General features: G+C 36.7%; 1 protein-coding gene across 2 annotated transcripts in view; it reads right to left on the reverse strand.

Annotated features, from left to right (window-relative positions):
• Positions 1 to 24,037, reverse strand: part of LOC100763614 (metabotropic glutamate receptor 5) — a 430,950-nt gene that overhangs the window by 70,135 nt on the left and 336,778 nt on the right. For both annotated transcript variants that reach the window (XM_035441359.1, XM_027407590.2), the window contains exons 4-6: positions 15,967 to 16,213; positions 5,753 to 5,921; positions 4,313 to 4,439 (exon numbers count right to left, since the gene is read on the reverse strand). In XM_035441359.1, the coding sequence (XP_035297250.1) occupies positions 4,313 to 4,439; positions 5,753 to 5,921; positions 15,967 to 16,213 (543 nt within the window). The remainder of the gene's footprint in view (positions 1 to 4,312; positions 4,440 to 5,752; positions 5,922 to 15,966; positions 16,214 to 24,037) is intronic.

The following is a 24,037-nucleotide window of genomic DNA, read 5'->3' on the forward strand; positions in this document are numbered from 1 at the left end:
GGTCATCCTTGATATAACATCTAACCACTTATTATAGCTCTGAACATTTGAAATGTCATTTTTTGTAGATCAGAGCTCTTTTTATGATTCACACTTTTGATATTGGTACCCGATGACTGTTTGGCAAAGTATACCCATTTGCTGTCCTCTATGAGGACACACACACACACACACACACACACACACACACACACACACACACACAAGCATACACCTCAGGATTTGGATTTGTCAATGCCTGGCTGTCCTGTCTGCAGACTGAAGAAGAAAATACATTTGGAATTCATATTCCCACATCTGAATTTCAGGAAAAGAATGAGGTAGAGCAGGACAACAATTGTAGTGCAATGGCATTGTCAGATATTTAAAAGATCAAAGTAAATCAAATCCTTTGGGAAGACTTTGAACAGGAAAAACACAGTGAGCTAACAAATAAGCTGTGCAAGCACCCATTTTAAATGGCCTAGATTGTATAAAACAGTCAACAACAGCTCTCGTCTCCTACCCCAAAAAGACAAAACAAAATAAAGCAAAAATCAGAAATGATATTTATGTAGGGCAGAGAAACCTGGCTCGTAATATCTTCCAAAATGTTCAGCATCAAGCCCATTTCACTGAACAGATACATTTGTGAAATAATGAATGACAAATGACCATGATGTTCCAAATTATGGTAGACCTAGGGTCTTTTGTCAGGATCTTTCTAATAGCAGAACAGAATAGAAGAGTTTCTTTAATGAATCAAGTATGAGAAAGTTTGAAAATGTGAGTGTGTATTACTTATTCAAAAAGTTAACTGTGCTAGAAGAAAGGGGAAGTAGCTGTGCGGAATTTGTCTTCATACAAGGACATTTTTGAGCCAAAAGCGCATAAGAATGTATGTGCCTATTATATGAGACAAGAAAGCAGTGCATTAGCCATCCCTACATCATTTCTAGGGTATGATTTTAATGATACTAGAGGAACCACTTCTAGAATCATCATTGTCACTTTCCCTGAGAATGTTGACTTATATTTCAAGGTTAAACTTTCTCTATTTCTCCAGTCATTCTTAATACTGTTCATTCTGCACCTATAATACTAAATGCACAGTGTTGTTACTTGTTTTTTTAACCAAAGTTTTCTCTAGCCAAATTTTAAGTTTCCTGGAAACTTAATTTTATCTTCTATTTCTAGCCTATGGCACATGTTCTGGTGCACATTAAAGCCACAACTTTTAAAATTAAATACTTCCTATTTAACAATCGGAAAAGGCATCTCAAATTGCTCAGATCTAGCACTAAAGTCTAGATATTTATGAGCAAATGCAATTATTCCTCTCATGTTTAAGGTAGGAAATTTGACAGTCTTGCTTAACACCTTCTGCATCAGTTTGTCTGTAGGTATTTTTGATTTTATACCAAATCGTATCTCAGATAGTTAATGCACTGTTTAGTTAAATACAGCAAGATAGCTTGTCTACTGGAGCAATGACCATCCAATCTGTCTATTTGAAAGGAGAATACTATAAGAAGATACAATTTATCATACCGCTGCATCCACTGAAATTCTTGCACTGGTTGCTCACTCTACTGACAATTCAACACTCAAAGCCTGAGCACATTCTTCTAGGGGGCATTGGATCTTGCCCTGATACATTCTGAAATCTAACAATATTATCACATCTTCTGCCTTCCTGTATGTGTTTTCTTCTTGGTCAGGAATGTCATTTCTCCTGTCACTTGCTAGCAATTACTATTTATCACATAAGTCATTTTTTTAAGAAATACTTTGTGGCCACAACTTTAAGTTATATGTTCTCTATCAAATATTTTCATTTTACCTGGTTTTCTTTTGCTTATTTTGCACAATTTTAACTCTCTTTCTCTCTCTCTCTCTCTCTCTCTCTCTCTCTCTCTCTCTCTCTATCTCTCTCTCTCTCTCTCTCTGTGTGTGTGTGTGTGTGTGTGTGTGTGTGTGTGTGTGTGTGTGTGTTTAAAACTTCTCACAGCAGGACAAGGTACATAAAAGACTATATTACTGAGATCAAATGTGAGAACTAACTTGGTTTGTTCTCCATTTACTTTCTATATCATCCATTATTACAATCAAAATGGCAATAATAAAATATGTATCTATTGAGGTAATGAAGTAATAGGCTATGTTCACTTTCAATAGCATCATCTTAGAAGATAAAAGACAAAAAGTTACAATTAGAAGCATTGTGTTGGCTGTATCCATGGTTACTACACTCATGGATTCAAACAACTGAAGGCAAATAGGAAAATTCAGAAAAAAATTATCTGTGTTAATCAAGTATTGTCTTCACATTCTTGTCATTATTTCATAACTATTTTATGACAAGTCTTTATATAACTGCTTATATTGCATTTAGTCTTATAAACCAAATACAGATGATTTAATACTTATGGAGGTTGTGAGAAGGTGATATGTAGATATAATCCCATTTTCTTTTATTTAAGGTATTTAAGTAGATTTACCGAGGGGATTCTAGCATTTGTCTGGGGACCTGAAACCAAAATCCCCACAGATACCAATGAACCACTGTATTCATTGAAAAGTTAACTAATCATGCAAGATTATTGAGGATACAAGTGTCCTTTTTTTCTTGAGACAAGGTTTCTCTATATAACAGTCCTAGTTGTTCTGGAACTCCCTCTGTAGATAAGGCTGGCCTTGATCTCACAGAGACCCACCTGCCTCTGCCTTCCAAGTGTTTTGATTAAAAGCATGCACCACCACCTCCTGGCAGTGTACAAGAGATTTAAAATTCAGCAGCAATATAATTTGAAATCACAAAACATAATGGATCAATATAAAGAAAACATCACCAAATCCTCTGTCACACTAAACTCACAGAAAACTAATCATAATAAATTTTGTCTTGTAGGCACTTTAATTTTGTGTGCATATACATACCTATTATAATTTATCTACTCCAAAAAGTCATTTTGACTTACTGCTCAGCACTGAGTCAGCTTTGGAATGCCTAAAAACTTCAGAAAGCTTGTTTAATGGTAAAACACGGCTCAATACTATCACTAGGCACTTGGATGTTTTATTAAATCTTTTTAAGAAGGAAATCTTATGTATAAATACCACTTACTAATAAGAACTCTTAATATGAGCAAGCCTCAAAAGGCTCCCAATCACAGGCTTTATAACCAGGGCTTTGATGTAAGCTGGTACAATGGCCATGGGTAATCACTTATTCCATGAGGGAGGGAGGGACTTAACACTGATGATCTTATGGTCTGTTTTCTAGGAATTCTGTGCTATAATCCATCTTAATTCTGGAGCCATGAAACATATCCCAGTGGGTACTCTTAGAGGAGTGTTCTCTTAGGCCTCATTTTATTATACTAAGATATGGAAGACCATTTTCAAGCAAACATATAATGCTCTTGGAACATATTCCATCTCTATTCTTATTATCCCTTCTCATTGTTCCTGTGTACTCCCCTACATAGTATTGCTTCTATTTTCATATCTTTTATGCATGTATGATTCTATGTTTCTATAAAGTCTAGGACCCACAAATGAGATGAACATATAATATTTGTCTTTGTATTTGAATTAATTTACTTGATATGGTTATCTTCACTTACATTTATTATATTAATGATGTTTGCATATTTTTGTATCTATGTAAGCTTCTGTAAGACAGAGGGATAATATTAATTTCTGTGTCTTTATATCATTTTTAGGCAAAATGCACATTGAGTATATTGATGATGGGTTGGAAGGAGAGTTGTGGTCATTTGGACTTCAGTTTCTTATTTGGAATATTGGAAATAAAGGTAGAGTAAGGAATTAACATTATGGCATATAGGAGTAGCCTTAGGAATAAAGACCCTAAATTAAACCAAATTCAAACAAATAAACAAGGGCAGGCTGTCTTGTCCTTTGTCAACTTTGCTTAAAAGCAACATTGCAAGTTTAGGTTTCAAAATGTAAACACCACAAAGAAAAAGATACAATGTTAGCTAAAAGAAATTCTCTTCATGTTCTTGGACTGGTGATGTATGTCAGTCTCTTAGGACTGTGTGCAATGTTTCTGAAGATGACTACACCCAGTAGATTGCAAAGAGCTCTGTTTGGGAGTGAGGAGAGAAATCAGGCAGAAGTTCTTCCATAATCTAAAGCCTTCCATGATGAGGCAGGTTTTGGGAAGACTTCTGTTTCCCAGTGAATTCTCTGAACACTAGACTATGCACATTGACAGATATGTGGAGGCATGAACCTTTCCTCTTCATAGTTGCATCACTTTTTAGTTGATTTCAAATGAATGTACTGACACTGATACAAGTACCTGTCAGGTCATCAGTGGGCCAGGACCCCAGCTGGCATGCCTTGCAGGTATACTCATCAAACACATACTCATTCTCTTTACAAGGTGTGCAGGTCCAACAGCAGCTGACTTCTCCCTTCCGGATCACCTGAGGGGAGTATTTAAAATTCTGATTAATGTGGCTGCATAGAAACTAAACCAGATACCTCTTGTTCAAACTTATTTCATTTTATAGAGCTTCCTTAGGATCAGTGATTGGTACAATGTAAGGCTTTAAAATATAAAATAACCCATTTTTATTAGTAATACACGCGCGCGCGCGCGCGCGCACACACACACACACACACACACACACACACACAATACACTTTGGAAGGGAGAATTTCATTTTCAGCGTAATCTGAACTACTCTTAGACAATTCTTAGATTATATAATTTAAGTAGATTTATTTAAAATAATGAGATTCTCATTCTAGACCTTTACAGGGGTTGGCAAATTTAAGATACTGAGTTTTTTACCCTTGAAATATTCTGACAGCCTGTGGCTCATTTTCCATTCGTTATAAATGTCAATATTTTGCCAATCTAAATGTGTTCACTTTTCCAAGAATAATTCCCATATAACAGTCTCCTTGAATCGCAACAACTTGATATATTTTTTCAATTATTCAAAACCAATTTGGCTTAACTTTTTGCATGCTCTGTTTTGATTCACATCATTACTTATTATAAGACATAGTGGCAATGCTCTTACCTAGCAGTTCCAACTATGAACATACAGAAAATAAAGGTGTTTTCACTGTCACTGAAAAAATGCCAATCCTCCATGGAAAACCAAGTTCATAAATCTCTGGACAAGATGCCAGAAGAGGTTATTCTGAATGAAGGTGCTCAATTAGAACTCTGAGATGTATTAAGAAGAAAATGTCAAATGTATATTGCATAGAGTACAAATGAGATCTACACAGAAAGCAATTTAAAAATGAGTAGCCAAGGAGATGCAAATATGTAGTCAATGTTAAGAATATGGAGACAGGGAATCAAGCTCTACCATTATATAAGATATATCCTATACAACATGATAGAGGACATGCCAAGAAATCTCTATTCATTCTTTCAAGGATTTTGAAGGTATGTGTTAAATATGTTTTCTAGCTCTAAACCGCTCATTCTTAGGAATCATTCCATTTATCTTTAGAAACATTCATATGCAGAAATAATGAGCAGGAAAAATATGACAACTCAGTAGAATCAATGAACCCAGATTAGCTACCTAGACTATGGTGGGTTGAATGCTAGTCTTCCTAAAGAATTATCAGAATAAGTTATGAAATAAACTCATTTTCTGCCATTATAAGCTTATAACATAAAATATAAAACAAGTGCCAAATAAAAAAATACCCAATGAGAGCTAATACTATTAATTTTGCAACAATAAAAGAAGTGTGGGTTCTATATTACCTTTATCTGGCCTTTCTCACATGGTTCACTGCACACAGATCTGATGATATTATTTTTCTTGGACCATACTTCATCATCATCCATTTTTAATTCCCCATTGTCCCAACTTCCAACATTAATGTAATCAAAATAATCTTTTCCCATTTCCTTGAAATTCATTATTTCATACCTGAGAAACAAGAACATAATAGTTATTCAGCTATGACCTTACAAACTCTTATATGCAAAGGCAATACTTTCATTCCCCTCAAAACATTCACTGTTGTATAGATTACACTGGAATTTTCTATAATGGTATGTTTAGAATAACAAAATTCTACCTATTTCTTTTTTTCACTTCAGAGAAATATTTTTAGAGTCATATTACATCTGAAATAGAAAACAATCCTGTGTGAGAAAGTGACTGGCTCTCAGGAAGGATGAAAAACAGTTTAGAAATATCATCAGGAATTTTAAACATGGACTTCTGCTGGTTTTTGAGAAACTAATCAGGGAGATATTTAACTATGCTCAGGTGATGTGCCAAATACTTTCCTTAGTCACTGTGGAAATTACTTATTCTTTGGACTCATTTTTTTGGTGTGTTAGGAAATTAAAGGGTAACTTAGGAAGGATTCTTCAGTCACATAAAAGTATGTTTTATGAAACATCATGGTTCCCATTCATATTTTTTCTTATTCTTCTAATTAGTGTACACAACTAAAGAGCTCTTGCTTTGGAAGCTGGAAGAGCCTGGACTTTGAAAAATTTCTTAGTTTCACTGTTTTTAGTTCATATTTTAGTTTTTAATTAAAGCAATGGGAAGTTTGAGGATTAAATAAGCTAAATTTCTAAAATAAAAAATAAAAAAAACAGGTCTGATTTTTGTCTTTATTTTTATCACATAAGTGGGTAAATTCATTGTGTAAAGAAAATTTAAGGAGTATTTTAAAAAATCACTGAAAATAGTTTTGAAACATCTTAGCTGACAAATACTGCAAAGTAGATGTGTGCCATGAGTTCTCAGGTTTTCTTAGCCACTGTTCTCATTTGGAGTCAAGGGCCAAAAATATAAGGTGAGTAAAACAATTGTCAAACCTTTTCTCGTATTTCCAGGGGAGTATTTATGAAACAGTTTTCCAGGTGGTCCTTGGTATGGGATGCCCTGACACCATACGCTATACTTCCTACTTTCCAGAACATTCAATACTGGCAGATATGTTCGTGAATGTTCCCTCTAACTTCTCATGCTTAGCATGTTTAGTTATTTGAAAATGAATGCAGAGGAAACCAATTTTAAATTTATAGTTATGCCTACCACATTGACATACTCAATCCCATGGTCTTGGTAAAAATACAAAGAATAAACTTGACATCAACCTACTGAAGTAGTGCTGTAATTCCATTCCCTATTTGCTGCTAATTAAAATGTATACTTATGTAAAATTTATACTTATGTTTTTATTTTCAGAGTTAATCTCATCTAATACTTTGTTGGCTGGTTAATAACTTGGAGATTTGCTTGCTTTGCATTTTATTTGCCATCAATTTATAAGGAGTACTTTTGTTGTTGTTTTGTTTCAAGACAGGGTTTCTCTGTGTAGCTTTGTAGACCTGACTGGCTTCGAACTCACAGAGCTCTGCCTGCCTCTGCCTCCCGAATGCTGGGATTAAAGGCGTGCACCAAGACCTCCTGGCTCTGGAGTAATTTTCTAAGTTCCCTTTCTATAGGAGAAACTGTGGCCAGCCTACCATGCCCCCGGGCCCATCCATGTGGAGGCCAGCCCACTGAGCATGAACTGCAAGCACTTCCTTCCTGAGTCAAACTGCCAAGCCTGCCTCAAAGCCCAGAGACTGTTGAAAGACACCTGATCCAGAGACATCAATGAGGAAAAGACAATGTAGCAGAGTCAGTCTCCTGAGCCAATAGGACCTTGGAGGGTACATAAAGGCAGGTTTAACTTCCTTAATAAATGAGTCTTCAGCACTACTCATTGAATCACAGTTCCTGAGTCGTTGGTGCTGAGTCTTCTCACCCCCTACCACAAGGGGTGACAGAGCAAGGTCACCCAGAACACCTTTATAAATAAAGATTCTAAGGATACTTCTTCTATGCTGTCAGAGTTGACCTGTGGTTACTAAATATGCAAGGGTCCAGGAATTAGAATAGAGAACAGTGAAATAAAAAGAATTCATGTATTTGTGGGAATACTTAGACTGATAGAAATGAGTTACTAATTAGTCACAGCTAGACTAATTATTGGCCTTAGCCAAAGGCCAATAGTTTAGTAACAAAAAGAAAATAAAAAGAAAAAAATTCATGTATTATGTCACTATCTACTTCAAACACACAGGCTTCTGAGTCTTGAAACATGACTTAGTGCAGCAAATAACCTTTGACCTGCCTTGTCCGAAAGAAATGTCAGTATCTGGAGATGTCCTCCTGGCTCCTGATGACTTGAAGAGCTATCAGGACTCCACTGCTCACAAAAAGGAGTTACAACAGCATTTCTTCTAATTCTCAATCCTGGAATGTCTAGACTAAGCTATTAATTTTACGAATAGTGGAACTGAAGCTCACTGAGATTAAGTGTTATGACCATTTTTCATAGAACACACATGTCAGAGCCAGGACCCTAAGCAAGCTTTACACTTTAAACCTACTGCTCCTTCTTCTTGTTGGGTTAGTCATGATCTATGTCAATGCCTTTAGTTTTCTGTAAAAGACTTTAAAAGGTAAGGAGATGCAGGGTTTGAAAAATTGAAAAACTCTGTAGAATGACACAACACAATGACAGGAATTGACCTGAAGAAATCTTAACTCTTAACTTTGGTTTAATTCATCAAATCGTTAGAATCAACCCAGAGACTATGAGTCTTCTCTTTGGAATGAGCCTTTTTGTTTGTTTGTGTTTTTTTCTATAGAAGATAACAACAATAAAGATCCTATCAGTAATAGCTTATCTGTGAACAGGTACTCTCACCAGAGCAACTTTCAGTGGCTGTACACCAAACAAAAGTTGAAGCAGATAGGAATAATTCTCCATGCCAAGATTCTTCATTTTTTATTCTGAATAGAAGTGAGACTTTTTTTTTTTGGTTTTTCGAGACAGGGTTTCTCTGTGTAGCTTTGGAGCCTATCCTGGCACTCGCTCTGGAGACCAAGGCTGGCCTCGAACTTCCAGAGATCCGCCTGCCTCTGCCTCCTGAGTGCTGGGGTTAAAGGCGTGCGCCACCAACGCCCGGCGAAATGAGACTTTTAAACAACACTCATGATACAGATTTCATTCTTCCTCAAAAGTGAAAAAAAATAGAGTGTCTCTAAAGTATTCTTGTTGAAATTTTAGGTAGGAATTGAAAATTTAGTGGCTTCCTATAATGTTTACTTATTATGGAATCAGGAAGATTTTTATATTTTTATTTCATTTTTCCAAAAGGAGAAGTAAATAATTCAGTATGTCTTTTACTGATAGATTGGTGAAGATATCAGTTATAAAACAAATAATGAAGTTTTATACTAATTACAGGACCCCAATAGGCAGACTTTATTACTACCAACCTCTTTCCTCCCTCTTCCCCCACTCCCTCCTCTATCCTACCTTTCTCTTACTCTAGTCTCTTGAATTCTGTATCATTCTGTGAAAAATTTCAGTGTGTCCTGTGAATGATCTCTCTTTATCGTCCTTTTCACTTTTCTCCTTTTCTTGGTACATTCCCAGCTGTCTCTTCCCAACTGTCTACAGGAAGTATCCTTAAGAAAATCTTAAAGTAATTTTAGATGCTATTCAAAAACAGAATTAAAAAGCAGTCAAAGTTCCATTTAGGCCCTCAATAGAAACAGTGTAGGTCTGTGTGGTGATATATTATTTATGATTTAATAAAGATTTCCTGAAGTATCAGAAAGAAAATCTAGCCACACTAGTTAGCTGTAGAAGCTAGGCACTGGTGGCACACACCTTTAATCCCAGGACTCAGGAGACAGGCAGGTGGATCTCTCTGAGTTCAAGGCCAGCCTAGCCTACACAAGATGGAACAATAACAGAACTCATGCCTTTGATCCCAGAACTAGAGAGGGGGAGCAGGAGGGGTGGGGGAGGGGGGATGGGACAGGAGGATATGACTGGATGGAGAAAGGAATAAAAGGAGACAGGAATTCAGAAATTTTGCCTCTAAGGATTCTTGGAGACAGGATTGCCATTTTAGCTGGGTAGAGGTAAGATCTATACAGACTTGGTTTCTTTGCTTCTCTGATCTTCAGGCAATCTTAATTAAATCATAAGTAACAGATCTATTGTAGAAATGAGGATATTTCCTAGTGGCCAAAGTTCTGCAAGTTCCAGCAAGCATCTTTAGCAGGAAACCTTACTATGCTACTGGGCACTGAATGATCACTGTTGAGGGACAAGTTTTTAAATATGTTTTTATGCTAAAATACTAATTTGAAGTTCTTTTTAAAAAATATGTAATTGTTAAATGTATGTCATGTTGGTAAGAAGCTGACTCATTAGATAATTTGTTTAAACTCTGATCCACAAGATACAATAGTATATTTTTAAAAATTTATATATTATATATAGATGTTTGGGCCTGCTTATCTGATGTGAACCACATTTCTGCCTGGTGCCTCAGAGGCCAGTAGAGTGTGTTGGATCCCCTGGAGCTATAGTTACAGATGCCTGAGAGCCACAATGTGGGTGTTGGGAATAAAATTCAGTTCTCGTGGAAAAATCAGTCATTATTACTGATCAGTCATCTCTCTCCTGCCCTAAAACCCAACAGTTTTGATGATCTGTGCCTTGAGGTTGGGTAAATCTCAATTTAAAGGGAGAGTAGATAGACAGTTTGACCAAAAAAATGTAATATAATTTTCACTAATAATGGACCTTTTACTATACAGATTTGAGTATTTCAATTGTACTATAGAAAAATAGATGATTGATTATGTAACCATAGGACTATCTCTTTGATTTGCTAAGACTCAGATTTCTTTTTTTTTTCCTTTGGTTTTTCGAGACAGGGTTTCTCTGTGTAGCTTTGGAGCCTATCCTGACACTCACTCTGAAGACCAGGCTGGCCTCGAACTCATAGAGATCCGTCTTCCTCTGTCTCCCGGGTGCTGGGATTAAAGGCGTGCACCACCAACCCCCGGCAAGACTCAGATATATATCCATGAAAATACAGTATTTATATATAACTTCTGTTTATTTATGACACTTTAACCCAAATAGCCGTGTATAAGAGTTATTTAGGTTCATACAATTTTCTACAATTTCTTTTTTATTTCCCCATGTACCCTTCTATTTTTAGTTTCCGGTATTATTTCAGAAGAATCTTTTCTAAATACCGTTATTAGCTTTACATCTCTTTTTGTTCATTTTAAAATCCTCAGTGGTTGCTAAAGAAACTACAGAATGCCTTCTTATTTTACTTAAAGTCAAAATTTAGTCACTTAATGTAAAATATATGATTGTTGCCCTATTATAATTTTATATTACTTTCTTTATATGATTATTTTTCAATATTTTACATTTACATACTCATCTTCCCCACTGCATACTGTTTAGTTTTGCTTTAAGCAATCAGTTGTATTCAGTTTACCACATATTCTCCATCTTGTCTGTGAAGTTATGGTCAACACAGGTAGCAGACAGAACTCTTATGATCTGTGATAAAGTTTCCAAGCCAACTTTTGCTTTTGAGACTAGATAGCAAATATTTTCAGCTGTGAAATGATATCTAAGCACTCAGTACTGTTAATACAGCATATACACAGACATGATATCTCATTAGATAAATGTTACAGTGCAGTGTACTCCAAAACTTTATTACTGCAGACTCGACTTGCCTTGCAAACCCTATTTTCCCAACCTGTGACCAAGATTTTTGATACCAAATAGTAAAGGCTCACACTTCTTATGTGCAAGCTGGAAATGCTCACAATTCTGAAAAACGTATTTTTTTAATAAATCACTTGGTAGCAAAACATAAACCTATCTATAATTATCTCAGAATAAAACCTGACAGTTATGAAATTATTTATAGTGTAATAATAGAGCAAAGTGTCAATATTTATATGGCCTGGTATAGAAATATTAATGTGTTAAGGATTTCTGGTGCATAGCACATTGGGACATAATATGAATGTAAACTTTTGTAACTTCATAAATTCTTTATTCTATAGCACAGCTAGGTCAACATTTTTTAATTAATGTATTATAGCTTAATAGTACTCTCATCAGAAGGCTTAAAAATGATAGCCAAAGAGGGATATTAAATAATCTTAAAAGTATGCATCAACATTGCATGTCCCCCATAGGTTAATGAGTTTGATCACTTGAACTCAGCTGGTGGAGATGTTTGGGAGGTAATGGAACCTCTCGGAGGTGGGAACTAACACAAGGGTTACGAGGAAGCAGGCTTGAGGTCCATATAATAGTCCTTTTTCTTTTCCTCCCTTTTTTCATGAGCCAAAAGATTTTTGTTCCAGTCACCACAACTGTGAGAGATTATGACTACTCTGCTCTGTCAACCATGATGGATTGCACCCTCAAAGAGCAACCTAAGATAAATCCTTTTTCTTTTAAGTTTGTTTATCAAGTATTTTGTCATTGTTATCAGAAAATTCACTAAGAGAGAAAATTGATACTGAGAAGTGCGGTCATTACTCTGACTACCTGACCTGGTTCTTAAGCATTTGGATCTGGTTTCCGAGGGGAATGTGGAAGAGTGGAATCTGTGGCAAAGAGGAGACCTGGGGTCCTACAAGCAGAGAAGAAGAAATTCTGGAAGTAATTTGAAAGATCACAGTGCCAAAAGAAATACAAACTATGATAATGGGGTTTTAAAGAGGGAACAAGGTTGTCCAGAATTGGGTTCCTAGCAATTTGGGTTAAGTGCTGGCAAAGAATCTGGCTGTGTTATGCATAATTAAATTAGGGTGAATTCCAAAACAATGGATTGAGTTGTTTGGAGAAGGGAAGAAAGAACCCGGAGTGATGAGGGATTCCAATAAATTGCCCACTATAACACCAAAGCTATGGTCTCTGTTCCTGTTCAGTTTTACAGTAAGAGGGTGTAGAATATTATAGAAACTATGTAATTTGGTGAGGAAAAGCTTGCAAGTATGTTAAAGTTGCAGGCAGGGTGGACCAAGTGACTATAACTCTAAAAGTATCAGTCCACTAAGATAAAGCAAAACCTTTGCAATAGAAAAGGTGACCTAGAGGGAGAATCCTACCCATTGATAACTCCGGAATGTAACAAAGATGGCACCAAGCAATAGCAGTGGAGATTTGGTGTAAAAGCTTTTATTTAATGAGAGGATACCTGAATAAAGAGAGGCATTTGGGTATTTTAATCAAGCTGTGCCCCTAGGAAGTGCTTTCTCAGGTTCAGCCTAGTGCTAAGCAGAGGCCATAGCTGATACGGTCCAGGTGGGACCTCACAATCCTTCTGCCACAGCTTCAAGTTGGTTCCTGCCCTGTGCATTCTCTACCATGAAGGACTGAACCCTTCAATCAAGAGGTTTGATCATTCCTCTTGTACATTGTTTCCTGTCACGTATATAGTCACAGCACTGAGGTTATCAGCACACCAATGTCTTCCTTTCTCTGTCTAGGATCCTCTCATCATCCTGATGATTTAGCAGAATCTCTCACTACCTCAGGCTTCTTTGAATCCTTTCTCAGATGGGAATCCATTTGTCTAGTGTAGAAGAAAATTTTACCTCATAAAGCCTAATATAATTCCTGAAAATACATTTCTCTGAAAAATATGTTTCTTTCACTTTGACCTGGTGGATTGTGTGAGGTGAGGTATTGAAGCCTAGAGAACTGAAGCCATTAACTCTCCTTTTCTAGACTATGCCTTTGAGTGAGATGCAGTCATTCAGGTGTGTGTGTGTGTGTGTGTGTGTGTGTGTGTGTGTGTGTGTGTAAGCAAGTATTTGCGATATTGCACAAGTGGAGGTCAGAAGAAGGACAATATCCTTGGGTATCCATCCTTGGCAACCTTTGGTCATTGGACATTATTGCCTTCAGTAATGTTTGAGACAAGTTCTCTCTCTCTCTCTCTCTCTCTCTCTCTCTCTCTCTTTCTCTCTCTCTCTCTCTCTCTCCTGTGTGTGTGTGTGTGTGTGTGTGTGTGTGTGTGTGTGTGTATGTATTCCAGATTGGTTGGCCCATCAGAGTCCCAGGGATTCTCCTCTCCCCACTTCCCACAGTAGAAATGTTGCAATTATTGATACATGTTCCTTTGTAAAGCTTTATGTGAGTTTTGGAAATTTGACCTCAGGTCTTCATACTAGCTTAAGTTCTGTACTCCTGAGCCATCTCCTTATCCCCCATTTACTCTTTGTAAATCTCATTTCCTATAGCTAGAAAGAAGAAAAATATTGCTTAGTTCATATGATTAAAAAATAGTGTTTAGCTTAGTGTATTTTCTGAATCATGTACACTTGGTAAATGTTAGTTATATTTATATTTTTGCAGATTGTGTCTCATTGTGTTTCCCCATTTGGTTGCAAACATATTTTATAATCACTATATATATGAACTAGATGTATTGACAAACACAAAAAAGTTGCAAAGTAATTCTGCTAATTATTTATGCTTTAATTTAATACCTAAATTTAGCAGTGCATGGCCAGCCTGCAAAGGAACATCAATTCATAAAATTTGTTTGCGAAATAGTATGCATGCCATTATTGAAGAAATATGGAGAATTGTGTCAGTCTTCAAGATGTTTAAAAAGGGGTGAAAAAGCAGTGTTCCCAAAGTACTTCTAACACAAACTATTAGATCTGTGAATGAGGCAGTGATGTTTTGTCTAATTCATTAAGGTTTTCCACTGGTTTGGAGATGAGCCACCAGAGACATTTCCTTCTCATCTGTTTTGTGGCTCTGGCTTGTACACATAACAAGAAACCTCCTGAGATGTTGATGCTACCTTCACAATCTATTAACAGGGCCAAGAGTAGCATCAGTACTGTAGTTTACACAAGAACAATAAATCCATGCCCAGGAATCAGAGTTTAAGCTTAGTACTAAGACAGACAGTACGTGTGAAATTTCCTTTGGTACAAATAAAATGTTTCTATTTCCCCACAGTGAACACAGAGAGGTTCCCCAAAGTAGAGAATAGTAAAAAGCCAGTTAGTTTTGCAGATATCTGGGCTAGTCTTTAAGTGTCTAGAATATACGAAATACCTAGTTTTTCACTTGGCCATGAGACCTGGATCTAGCTTGGCAGTGAAGCTTGTTTAGTGCTGACAGATATGTCCAGGGCCAGCTCCAGCTTACTTCAGGTTGTGGAAATGTGCTACATCAAGGCTTCTGGCAGAAGGTGTGGCCACATGGGTTTCAACTTGCGGGGGTACTTGTGAGTCGTTCTTTTGGCAGCGCTAGCAGCAAACACTGTGCAGACAGTTCTTTGAACACAGCTGCTAGGCATAAGCTGCTGCTGGGAAAAGAACATGGCACCAAAGGACCCTTTGTGTTTTCATTTCTTTATTTATTTGGTTGGTTGCTTTTTGTAAAGGAGAGTATTGACCTAACTATGCCACAACTCACTATAAATTCAATTGATTATCCCCATGTATTCAAAATATAGTATTTAGCAAAATAAATCTTTAAAGTAGGAGATAGAGGTCATTTCTGGTAAGTTTTCAATACCTAGTGATTTCTCTAAAGACTGGCTTATAATTATGAACAAGTTCCATAGATTTCAGTCATGCCTCTAAAAATAATAGAAAATTCAGAGTGAAAGGCACCTTGTTAACTTAACAAAGGAGAAAGCACCTCTGTTACAGGATAACAAAGTAAAGTATGACATGACTCATCAGCCGATAGAGTGAACAGAGAGCAGGATCCTTACCCTAGTTCTGATTTATCAAAAATGGAATTGTTCTTGTCTGAGAATAGTGTTGTGATAAGAAGTAACCAAAGACTGGCGATAAGCTGACAAATGAGCACTGAGAGACCCATGGGATGGGTTTTATTTGTCTATAATAAGTCAAGGCCCCCGCCTCTAAGTTTATGCCTCTGAAATGGTGATGAATTAAAAAATACATAGTGGGTATTAATGTGAGTGGTCTTCCTTGGCCACAGGAAAATGAGGCTGTCCCTTTTGCAATGTGAGCCTTAGCCAAACCTATCCCAGAAGCCTGGCAAACCAAAATTGAAGGTGACTATTTATTATTCAGGCGTTATTGTCAACAATGAGAATTGTAACAGTACCTTCCTGGAGAGTCTCCATTTTCATCAAATAGGATCATATCTCCAGAAACTCCAGTAAAATTGGTTTTCATCAGGGAGTCCAAAAGTTTCCTCCCATCAATTGGCTTCATGGCATCACAGAGCCCTGCATAGCCTGGGCACAGGGACATCTGCATGTTGTGGAGCCCATAAGCCATAGAATAAATTGCATTGATCACAAATCCCATTTTGGAATCTTGAACGTGATGTGTTCTTAGAGTCAGAGAACCTGTTGAGAAATAAATTAAGAATTAATTTTGAAATATTAACCAGCTGTCCTCCATAGCCACACACATAGATCCTAAGCATTCAGAAAGAGCTTGTCCCATTCACAATTGGGGTGGAAATCGAATAATGGTGCTAGCATGCTCTTCTTAACTGTTCTAGATTACTAGTGGGTTTTGTTTCAAAATCATGAGGAAAGATGAGATTCAGTAACTAGATCACAACTGCCTTCTCCAATGCCTTAGCTTAGAATAGTCTTGCATTTCCATTTACCCATTTACTTAAATGTCAAATTAATTTCCCTAGTCATCTATGATCTAGCTTCCTGGCTCAAACATCCTTAACCAATCTGTATTTCCATAGCTACTAAGTCTTCCCACTGAGGACTAGTTCCTGTCATATTTGGTCTTCACTATCCCTACTTGCTAATTTATCACTCACCTCCTCCAGTCTCAAACCAGTCTCAAAACTATTAATTCATTAATTCAATAAAAACATGTTGTCAAATTATACATGAAGTTGTGTTATTGGTGAGCAGTGAGAAAACAGTGGTGAATTAAATATGGATTTGGAGCCAATGAAACTTGTCCAATAACAGTCCTATTGCTAATGGCTTGATTTATGGATTCAAGATCACAGTGAAACACTTAAAAGACAATAAAATAAAAAGAACACTTTCTCCCTGATATTCAGTATCTGTTTCAGGCAGAATTTGCTATACTTAAAAGGAATAAACAATATCCTAGTTTATTGTTTCTCCAAGACTTTATTAGTTTCATTAATAAATTAGCATACAGATGCCATCCCATAAATGGGAGTACACATACATTTTTTATATCTTTCTTGTTATACTGTCCGTGGAGGTGATATCCTTTCCTTGTGGGAATGTATATGAATGTTACATTATTTAACTAGCTGAAAAATATTCTGCTATAGTTATAAAATCCCTTACGAATGCTGGATGAGTGCTTTATACTTTTCTGCTGGTGTTAATAAAACTGATTTTTATTCGTTAAATTTTTCCTTTGACAATTTCATATACATAAATTATTCATTCTTATTACTGCCACACCTATCCTCTCTTATCACCCTTCCACATCTGTCAACCCTGCCCTTTCCCCCCAAAACACCATTTACTACATTTATGTTTTTTTTAAAAAAGCAGATTAAGGTTTTTCCTTGAGTATGCCACACATGAATATAATGTATTGTGTGTGATATTACTCTGTACCTTCTTTTACCCCACATCACTCCTTCCCCCCATCACTACAGGTCCCTTTTCCACATATATGGTTTCTGTAATTACACTAAACATCTTAAACATAAATTGCATGTTTGACAATTTCCTGTAGCTTAGATTTAAGGCTATGCTTTTTCTTTGTTGTTGTTGTTGTTTGAATAGCTTTGCTGATAGTCTTTAATTGGCTTTCCCTACACTTTGGATTTCTCAAGCTTCTACACTGGCCACAGATGCTGTCTTTGTAGCTTATCATAGAACCTGACATAAGATTGGCGCTACTAATGAAAGATGAGTATGTAAATTAGGTCAGATGAATGACAGGACACCTCCATAAATGTCACTGTCTACCAGATCCAGTCTTCAGTTTGTCAAATCAGATTTCTGGAGAAATCCTTCTTTTGTAGGACAGTGCTCATTTAAGAAAAACTGAACAACAGAATTTATAACAGGATCTTTTCATGTAGACTAGTTCATCTACTTTTGTTTTGTTCTTTCAAGGCAGGGTTTCTCTCTGTAGCCCTTTGAAGACCAGGCTGGCCTTGAACTCACAGAGATCCATCTGCCTCTACCTCTCAAGTGCCTCGATTAAAGGGATGAGCCACCACTGCCTGAAAACAAGTTCATTCTTTTAGTCAATGTGGTTTCACTATTTAATAAAACAAACTGGGAAAAATCTATGGTTCAGCCAATATGGATTAACCTGTCCCTCATTTCTCTCATAGAATACAGTGTAAATCATTGTTTAACACCAAGACCAACCACTTGATGAGGCCCATGCCTGACGAATGTACAAGTCTATGGAGGCTTTGACAATAGAATTAGTGATAGAAACACAAGCCAGAGAGATAAGATGTAAGCTTACATATTGGAAGCTTAGCTAACCACATTAGTTGCTTTCTTCCTCTTCCTCACTCAGCCTTCTCTTTCTTTCTTTCTTTCTTTCTTTCTTTCTTTCTTTCTTTCTTTCTTTCTTTCTTTCTTACCTTCTTTCTCTGTTTTCTCTCCTTTCCACCCCTCTCTGTCTTTTATTCTTAGTCTTTATAGACTAGGTTGGACTCAAAATCAAATTCCTTGTGCTTCAACTTCTTGACTTCTGGAATTACAGGTATGTATCACTACATCTGCACATTTTCCCCTAAGTATTGTTCATACAATTTAAACAGCATCAAAATTATATAATACCACATTTGAAATTTCTAGAACATGGGCTGATATTAACTGGGAGAAAACCAAACCATATCTTCTGTTTATATTTTTAAATTACTTGTTTTTGTTTGGTTAAATAGTCATTCTTCAGCTGTCTTGTTAAAACGTAGAGTTATAATTAGTTCTTTTGATGTTGCTGTTATATATCTAGAGGGGATTTCTTCCTTATCATTTCTTTAATTCATTAACTCATTGACTCATTCAAAGATGATGAAATTGATTATTATAAACTCATGTATTAGAGTCCTTATTGCATGTTAGTGTTGCATGCTGGTGATACAAAAATGAAAAATATAAATATTCTTGTCCTCAAAAGCAAACAAATAAACTCAATGTCTGAGCCATAGACACAGTGATAACTTGTTAGGAGCCAAGAAGTATAATTAAGTTTTATTAAACTAACCCAAATTTGTCAACTGTTCACAACCATCTTTGAAGGAGAACTAAAGGCAAACAAAGGCTAAACTTTCTAGTTTCTACATTGGATATTGTATTAAATTTAGTATTTAGTAAATTTAGTATTTAGGGCCAATTTTACTAGTAAATAATCAAGTTAGAAGTGGCCAGAGGATTTTCAAATACACAAAACCTCCAATCTGTGATTACAAATTTGATTTTGCAGTCCACAGAATGTGGTCTTTAATTCATCTGGGCAGCTTAACTTTGAAGCTTAGTGTGTGTTGAACAAAGAAAAATAAGACTACACCAGGACAGCAGAGTCTGAGAGCATGTTCAGTGTTAGGGACTTGAGAGAACCTAGCTAGTTCAAAGTCTGCAGAAACGATGCCTCCAGGCTGAACTTGCATTTGGATATAGATTGAGCCACCTAAGTGCTAGTTTATAGAAATCTCAAATAACCTGGTTTGTATACTCATGAATATAAAGATATAACCACACTTTCCTCATTCTCCTCATTTAAACTCTCTTCATTTCATGACATCTACTTAGCCCATGAACTCATTTGAAATTGCTACTTTTTAGTCTGGTTCAATAACTCTGTTTACAAATGAGAAAAATAAGGCCAAAAGGCAAGGGAGAACTTCCCCAAGAATGTTTGCCTCCTGATTTTTTAAATAGTGCTACTTTCATTATTATAGGCACATTAATTATAATTTCATATTTTTAGAAATCAACTCATAACTGGGGTGAAGAAATGAGCAAAGGTATACTTAAAAGATAGCATGTTAATTATTTATGTTTGCTATTATTCTAAATGCCTAAATGCTTCTATGTTATTCCTATGACTTTCTGTCTGCCCACCAGTAAGGAGAAATAAAAAGAATAATGTAAGGGAAGGTAATTGGAAGTTTTGGGGCTGCTATTGGATATTGTTACCTTATAAGGAAAGCAAGCTCACCCCACTCTCATTTATTTTTAAAATATATCTAGTTACTACTTATGCACACACCAATGAATTTCACTTACACACAGTGGGTGGAACAGTCATTTATTTCCTGTTGTGACTGAAAGGCAAAGAATACCCCAAAACGAGTTAATTGTTTACCATTGTGTTGCTATGGAAATGTACCTATACTTCTATTACAATATATGATGTTCTCTTTCTCCTCTCTCTCTCTCTCTCTCTCTCTCTCTCTCTCTGTGTGTGTGTGTATGTGTGTATGTGTTTGTATATATGTGAGAACAATTAAAGGTATCATCCCTCAAGAGCTATTCTTCCCATTCTTAAAATTTTTACTTTTGAGATTATAACACAATTACAACATTTCTCCCTTTCCTTCATATTCTTCCTGCTCTCCTTCAATTTATGGCCTCCTTTTGCACTAATTGCTATTACACACATATATGTCCATATATGTTCCTAAATATAACCAGGTCATTCTATTTAATGTTATTTTGTATGCTTATTTTCAGGACTGAGTATTTGACATTGGACAAACAATTCTGTTTTTCCCTGGGGAAGACGACCGTTACCTCTCTCAGGTTTCCTCAGCTGCCTTTAGTTCTTTGAGTCTCATGGGCTTTTCCTCATCCATTTTGGCATATCCATTGGTGTTGTCCTTGTCCAGCTCACATTTTGACAATCAAAGTGGTGAGATTTTATTGGAATGGCTTCTGACAAGATTTCATGTTACCAGAAGTCACCATACAAGCTTCCAAGGGAGGAAGGGACAACCAGCAGTCCTACCCAGCTATGATGCTTTTGAACCACATTAATAACCAACTGGTATGACAATCCTAAGGGTGCAGTTGTGGCGTATATACACAAACCTTGATCTATAACTCTATCTCTATCTCTATCTATCTATCTATCTATCTATCTATCTATCTATCTATCTGTAACCCGAAGTTCTCTAGTTGGATTTAAGACCAACATGACAAAAAGAAAACCATTCCTGGTACTGGAAACCTATCTAATTATTCAGGACTAGTGAATTCATGGTTATTGTAGGAGAATCTATAACTCCCTATTTACTAAATCAGCATAATTCCTAACAACAATCCATTTATCTTATACCCACAGTGTAGTCTTCCACCTCATCAAGGAACCTTCCTTTTAGAAAAGATAGAATCCAGTACAGACAACATTTTAGATTTTTGAAGCAGAGTACTTCATGGCCCTGGATTCAGGTGGCTGTCTGGTCAATAAGACATTGGGTAGCTCTCAGTTTCTGCTTCCCCAGCACTGAGATTACAAGTGTATACCACCACAATTGTTTCAGCTTTGTTTAGTAATAATGTGGGTTCTGGCCATTGGATTCAGATCCTCATGCTTGCAAGGAAAATACCTTAGCAACTGATTCATCTTCCTACTCAAAACATGTAATACTTTATGACATGTATTAGAATTATCCATGAAATTCACTGCCCCCCAATAGAGTATGAGTTTCCTGAAGGCCAAAACAATGTTGCTTTTCTTGTATTTTTCACAAGCTCTAACACTGTGATTAAAGCAGATATCTCATTCAATCCTTTAATATTTGTTGAACATTCATTTTTTTCTTGTTTGCAAAGCCTCTAATCCTACCATGAGATTTGAGATTAGTACAGAATGGGCAATCAGTTCTCTGTGAACCGAGTGAACTTTGGCTGTATTTGTCATTATTTTTCCTGCATATAGTACAGTGCTTAGTGTTGCCAATATTTTATTGGTGGCTCATGGGAGGTAAAAGAACATAGAGATAGCCAATTGACTTACTGTATGAGACCTAAGATACAGTGAGCTAGTCAGAGAAGTGATGCTATAATGATGGTACAGATGCTTTCCTTGGAGTATTAAGATTCCTGGGACAAGATAGAACAAGGAGAGGAAGACATCAGTTACAAGCAACTGGATAGCAAGCCATGGAGAAAGAAAATAAGATTTACAGAAGTAAGAGAAAGGTAAAAGCCCAGAGGCAAAAGGTAGATGGGTTAATTTAAGTTAAGAAAAGCTGGCAAAAAAGCAATCTATGGATTCAAAGAAATTCTTACCAAAATAGCACAATTCTTCACAGACCTTGAAAGGAACAATACCCAACTTTATATAGAAAAACAAAAGACACTGGATAGCCAAAACAACCCTATACAATAAAGGAACTTCTGCAGGCATCACCATCCCTGACTCTATTATAGAGCAATAGTCCTGAAAACAGCTTGGTACTGGCACAAAAATAGACAGGTAGACCAATGGAATCAAATTGAAAACCCTGATATTAACTCACATACCTACAAACACTTGATTTTTGACAAAGAAGCTAAAATTATACAGTGGAAAAAAGAAGGCATATTCAACAAATGGTGCTGGCATAACTGGATGCTGGCATGTAGAAGACTGCAGATAGATCTATATCTATCACCATGCACAAAACTTAAGTCCAAATGGATCAAAGACCTCAACATAAATCCAGCCACATTGAACCTCTTGTAAGAGAAAGTGGGAGGTATCCTTGAACGAATTGGTACAGGAGACTGCTTCCTGAACATAACACCAGTAGCACAGACACTGTGATTGACAATTAATAAATGGTAACTCCTGAAACCGAGAAGCTTCTGTAAGGCAAAGGACACAGTCACCAAGAAAAGAAAAACACATCCCACAGAATGGGAAAAGATATTCACCAACCCCATATCTGACAGAGGGCTAATTTCCAAAATTTCCAAAGAACTCAAGAAGCTAGTCACCAAAACAACAAATAATCCAATTAAAAAATGGGGTACAGAACTAAATAGAGAATTTTCAATATGGGAATTTAAAATGGCCGAAAGACACTTAAGAAATTGCTCAACATTCTTAGCCATCAGGGAAATGAAAATCAAAGCAACTTTGAGATACCATCTTGCTCCTGTCATGATGACTAAAATTAAAAACACCAATGACAGTTTATGCTAGAGAAGATGTGGAGAAAGGGGGACACTCCTCCACTGCTGGTGGGAGTGACAACATGTACTGCCACTTTGGAAATCAGTATGGAGATTCCTCAGGAAAATGGAAAACAGTCTACCACAAGATCCAGCAATCCCACTCTTAGGCATATTCCCAAAAGATGCACATTCATACAACAAGGACATCTGTTCATCTATGTTCATAGCAGCACTATTTGTCATAGCCAGAACTTGGAAGCAACCTATATGCCCCTTAACTGAAGAATGGAAAATGAAAAGTATCCCATTTACATAATGGAGTACTTCTCAGTGGAAAAAAAAACAACAAAAATGGAATCTTAAATTTGCAGGAAAATGGGTGGACCTAGAAGAAACCATCCTGACTGAGGTAACCCAGTCCCAAATAGACAAACATGGTATGTACTCACTCATATATGGATTTTAGACAGAGCAAAGGCTTAACAGCCTACAATCCTCTTCACCAAAGAAACTAGGAAACAAGAAGGACTCTAAGGGAAAAATGTATGGACCCCGGGGATGGGAAGGGACAGGAACTCCTGAGCTAATTGGGAGCCTGAGGGTAGGGGAGAAGGAGCTGCCAGAATGAGAGCAGGAGAAGAAGAGTAGAGGGGAGGAAATGGAGGAGCAGAAATATTGAGTTGGAGGAAGAATAGAGGAGAGCAAGAAAATAGATAACATAAGAGATGGAGCCATTATAAGTTTAAAGAGAAATCTAGCACTAGAGAAATGTCCAGAGATCTACATGGATGACCCCAACTAACAATCTAAGCAATAGCGGAGAGGCTAACTTAAATGACCTTCTCCAATAATGAGATTGATGTGTGTCTTGCATGCCATCCTAGAGCCTTCATCCAGTAGCTGATAGCAGAATCAGACACCCACAGCTAAACTCCTGGATCCCAGGAGTACCAGAACTCCTGGGATCCAGTTGCAGAGAGGGAGAAGTGATGAGCAAAGGGGTCAAGACCAGGCTGGAGAAACTCACAGAAACAGCTGACATGCACAAGGAGGAGCTCATGGACCCCAGATGTATAGTTG

Source organism: Cricetulus griseus, chromosome 3 (genome assembly GCF_003668045.3).
Source record: "Cricetulus griseus strain 17A/GY chromosome 3, alternate assembly CriGri-PICRH-1.0, whole genome shotgun sequence".
Taxonomy (NCBI): Eukaryota; Metazoa; Chordata; class Mammalia; order Rodentia; family Cricetidae; genus Cricetulus; species Cricetulus griseus.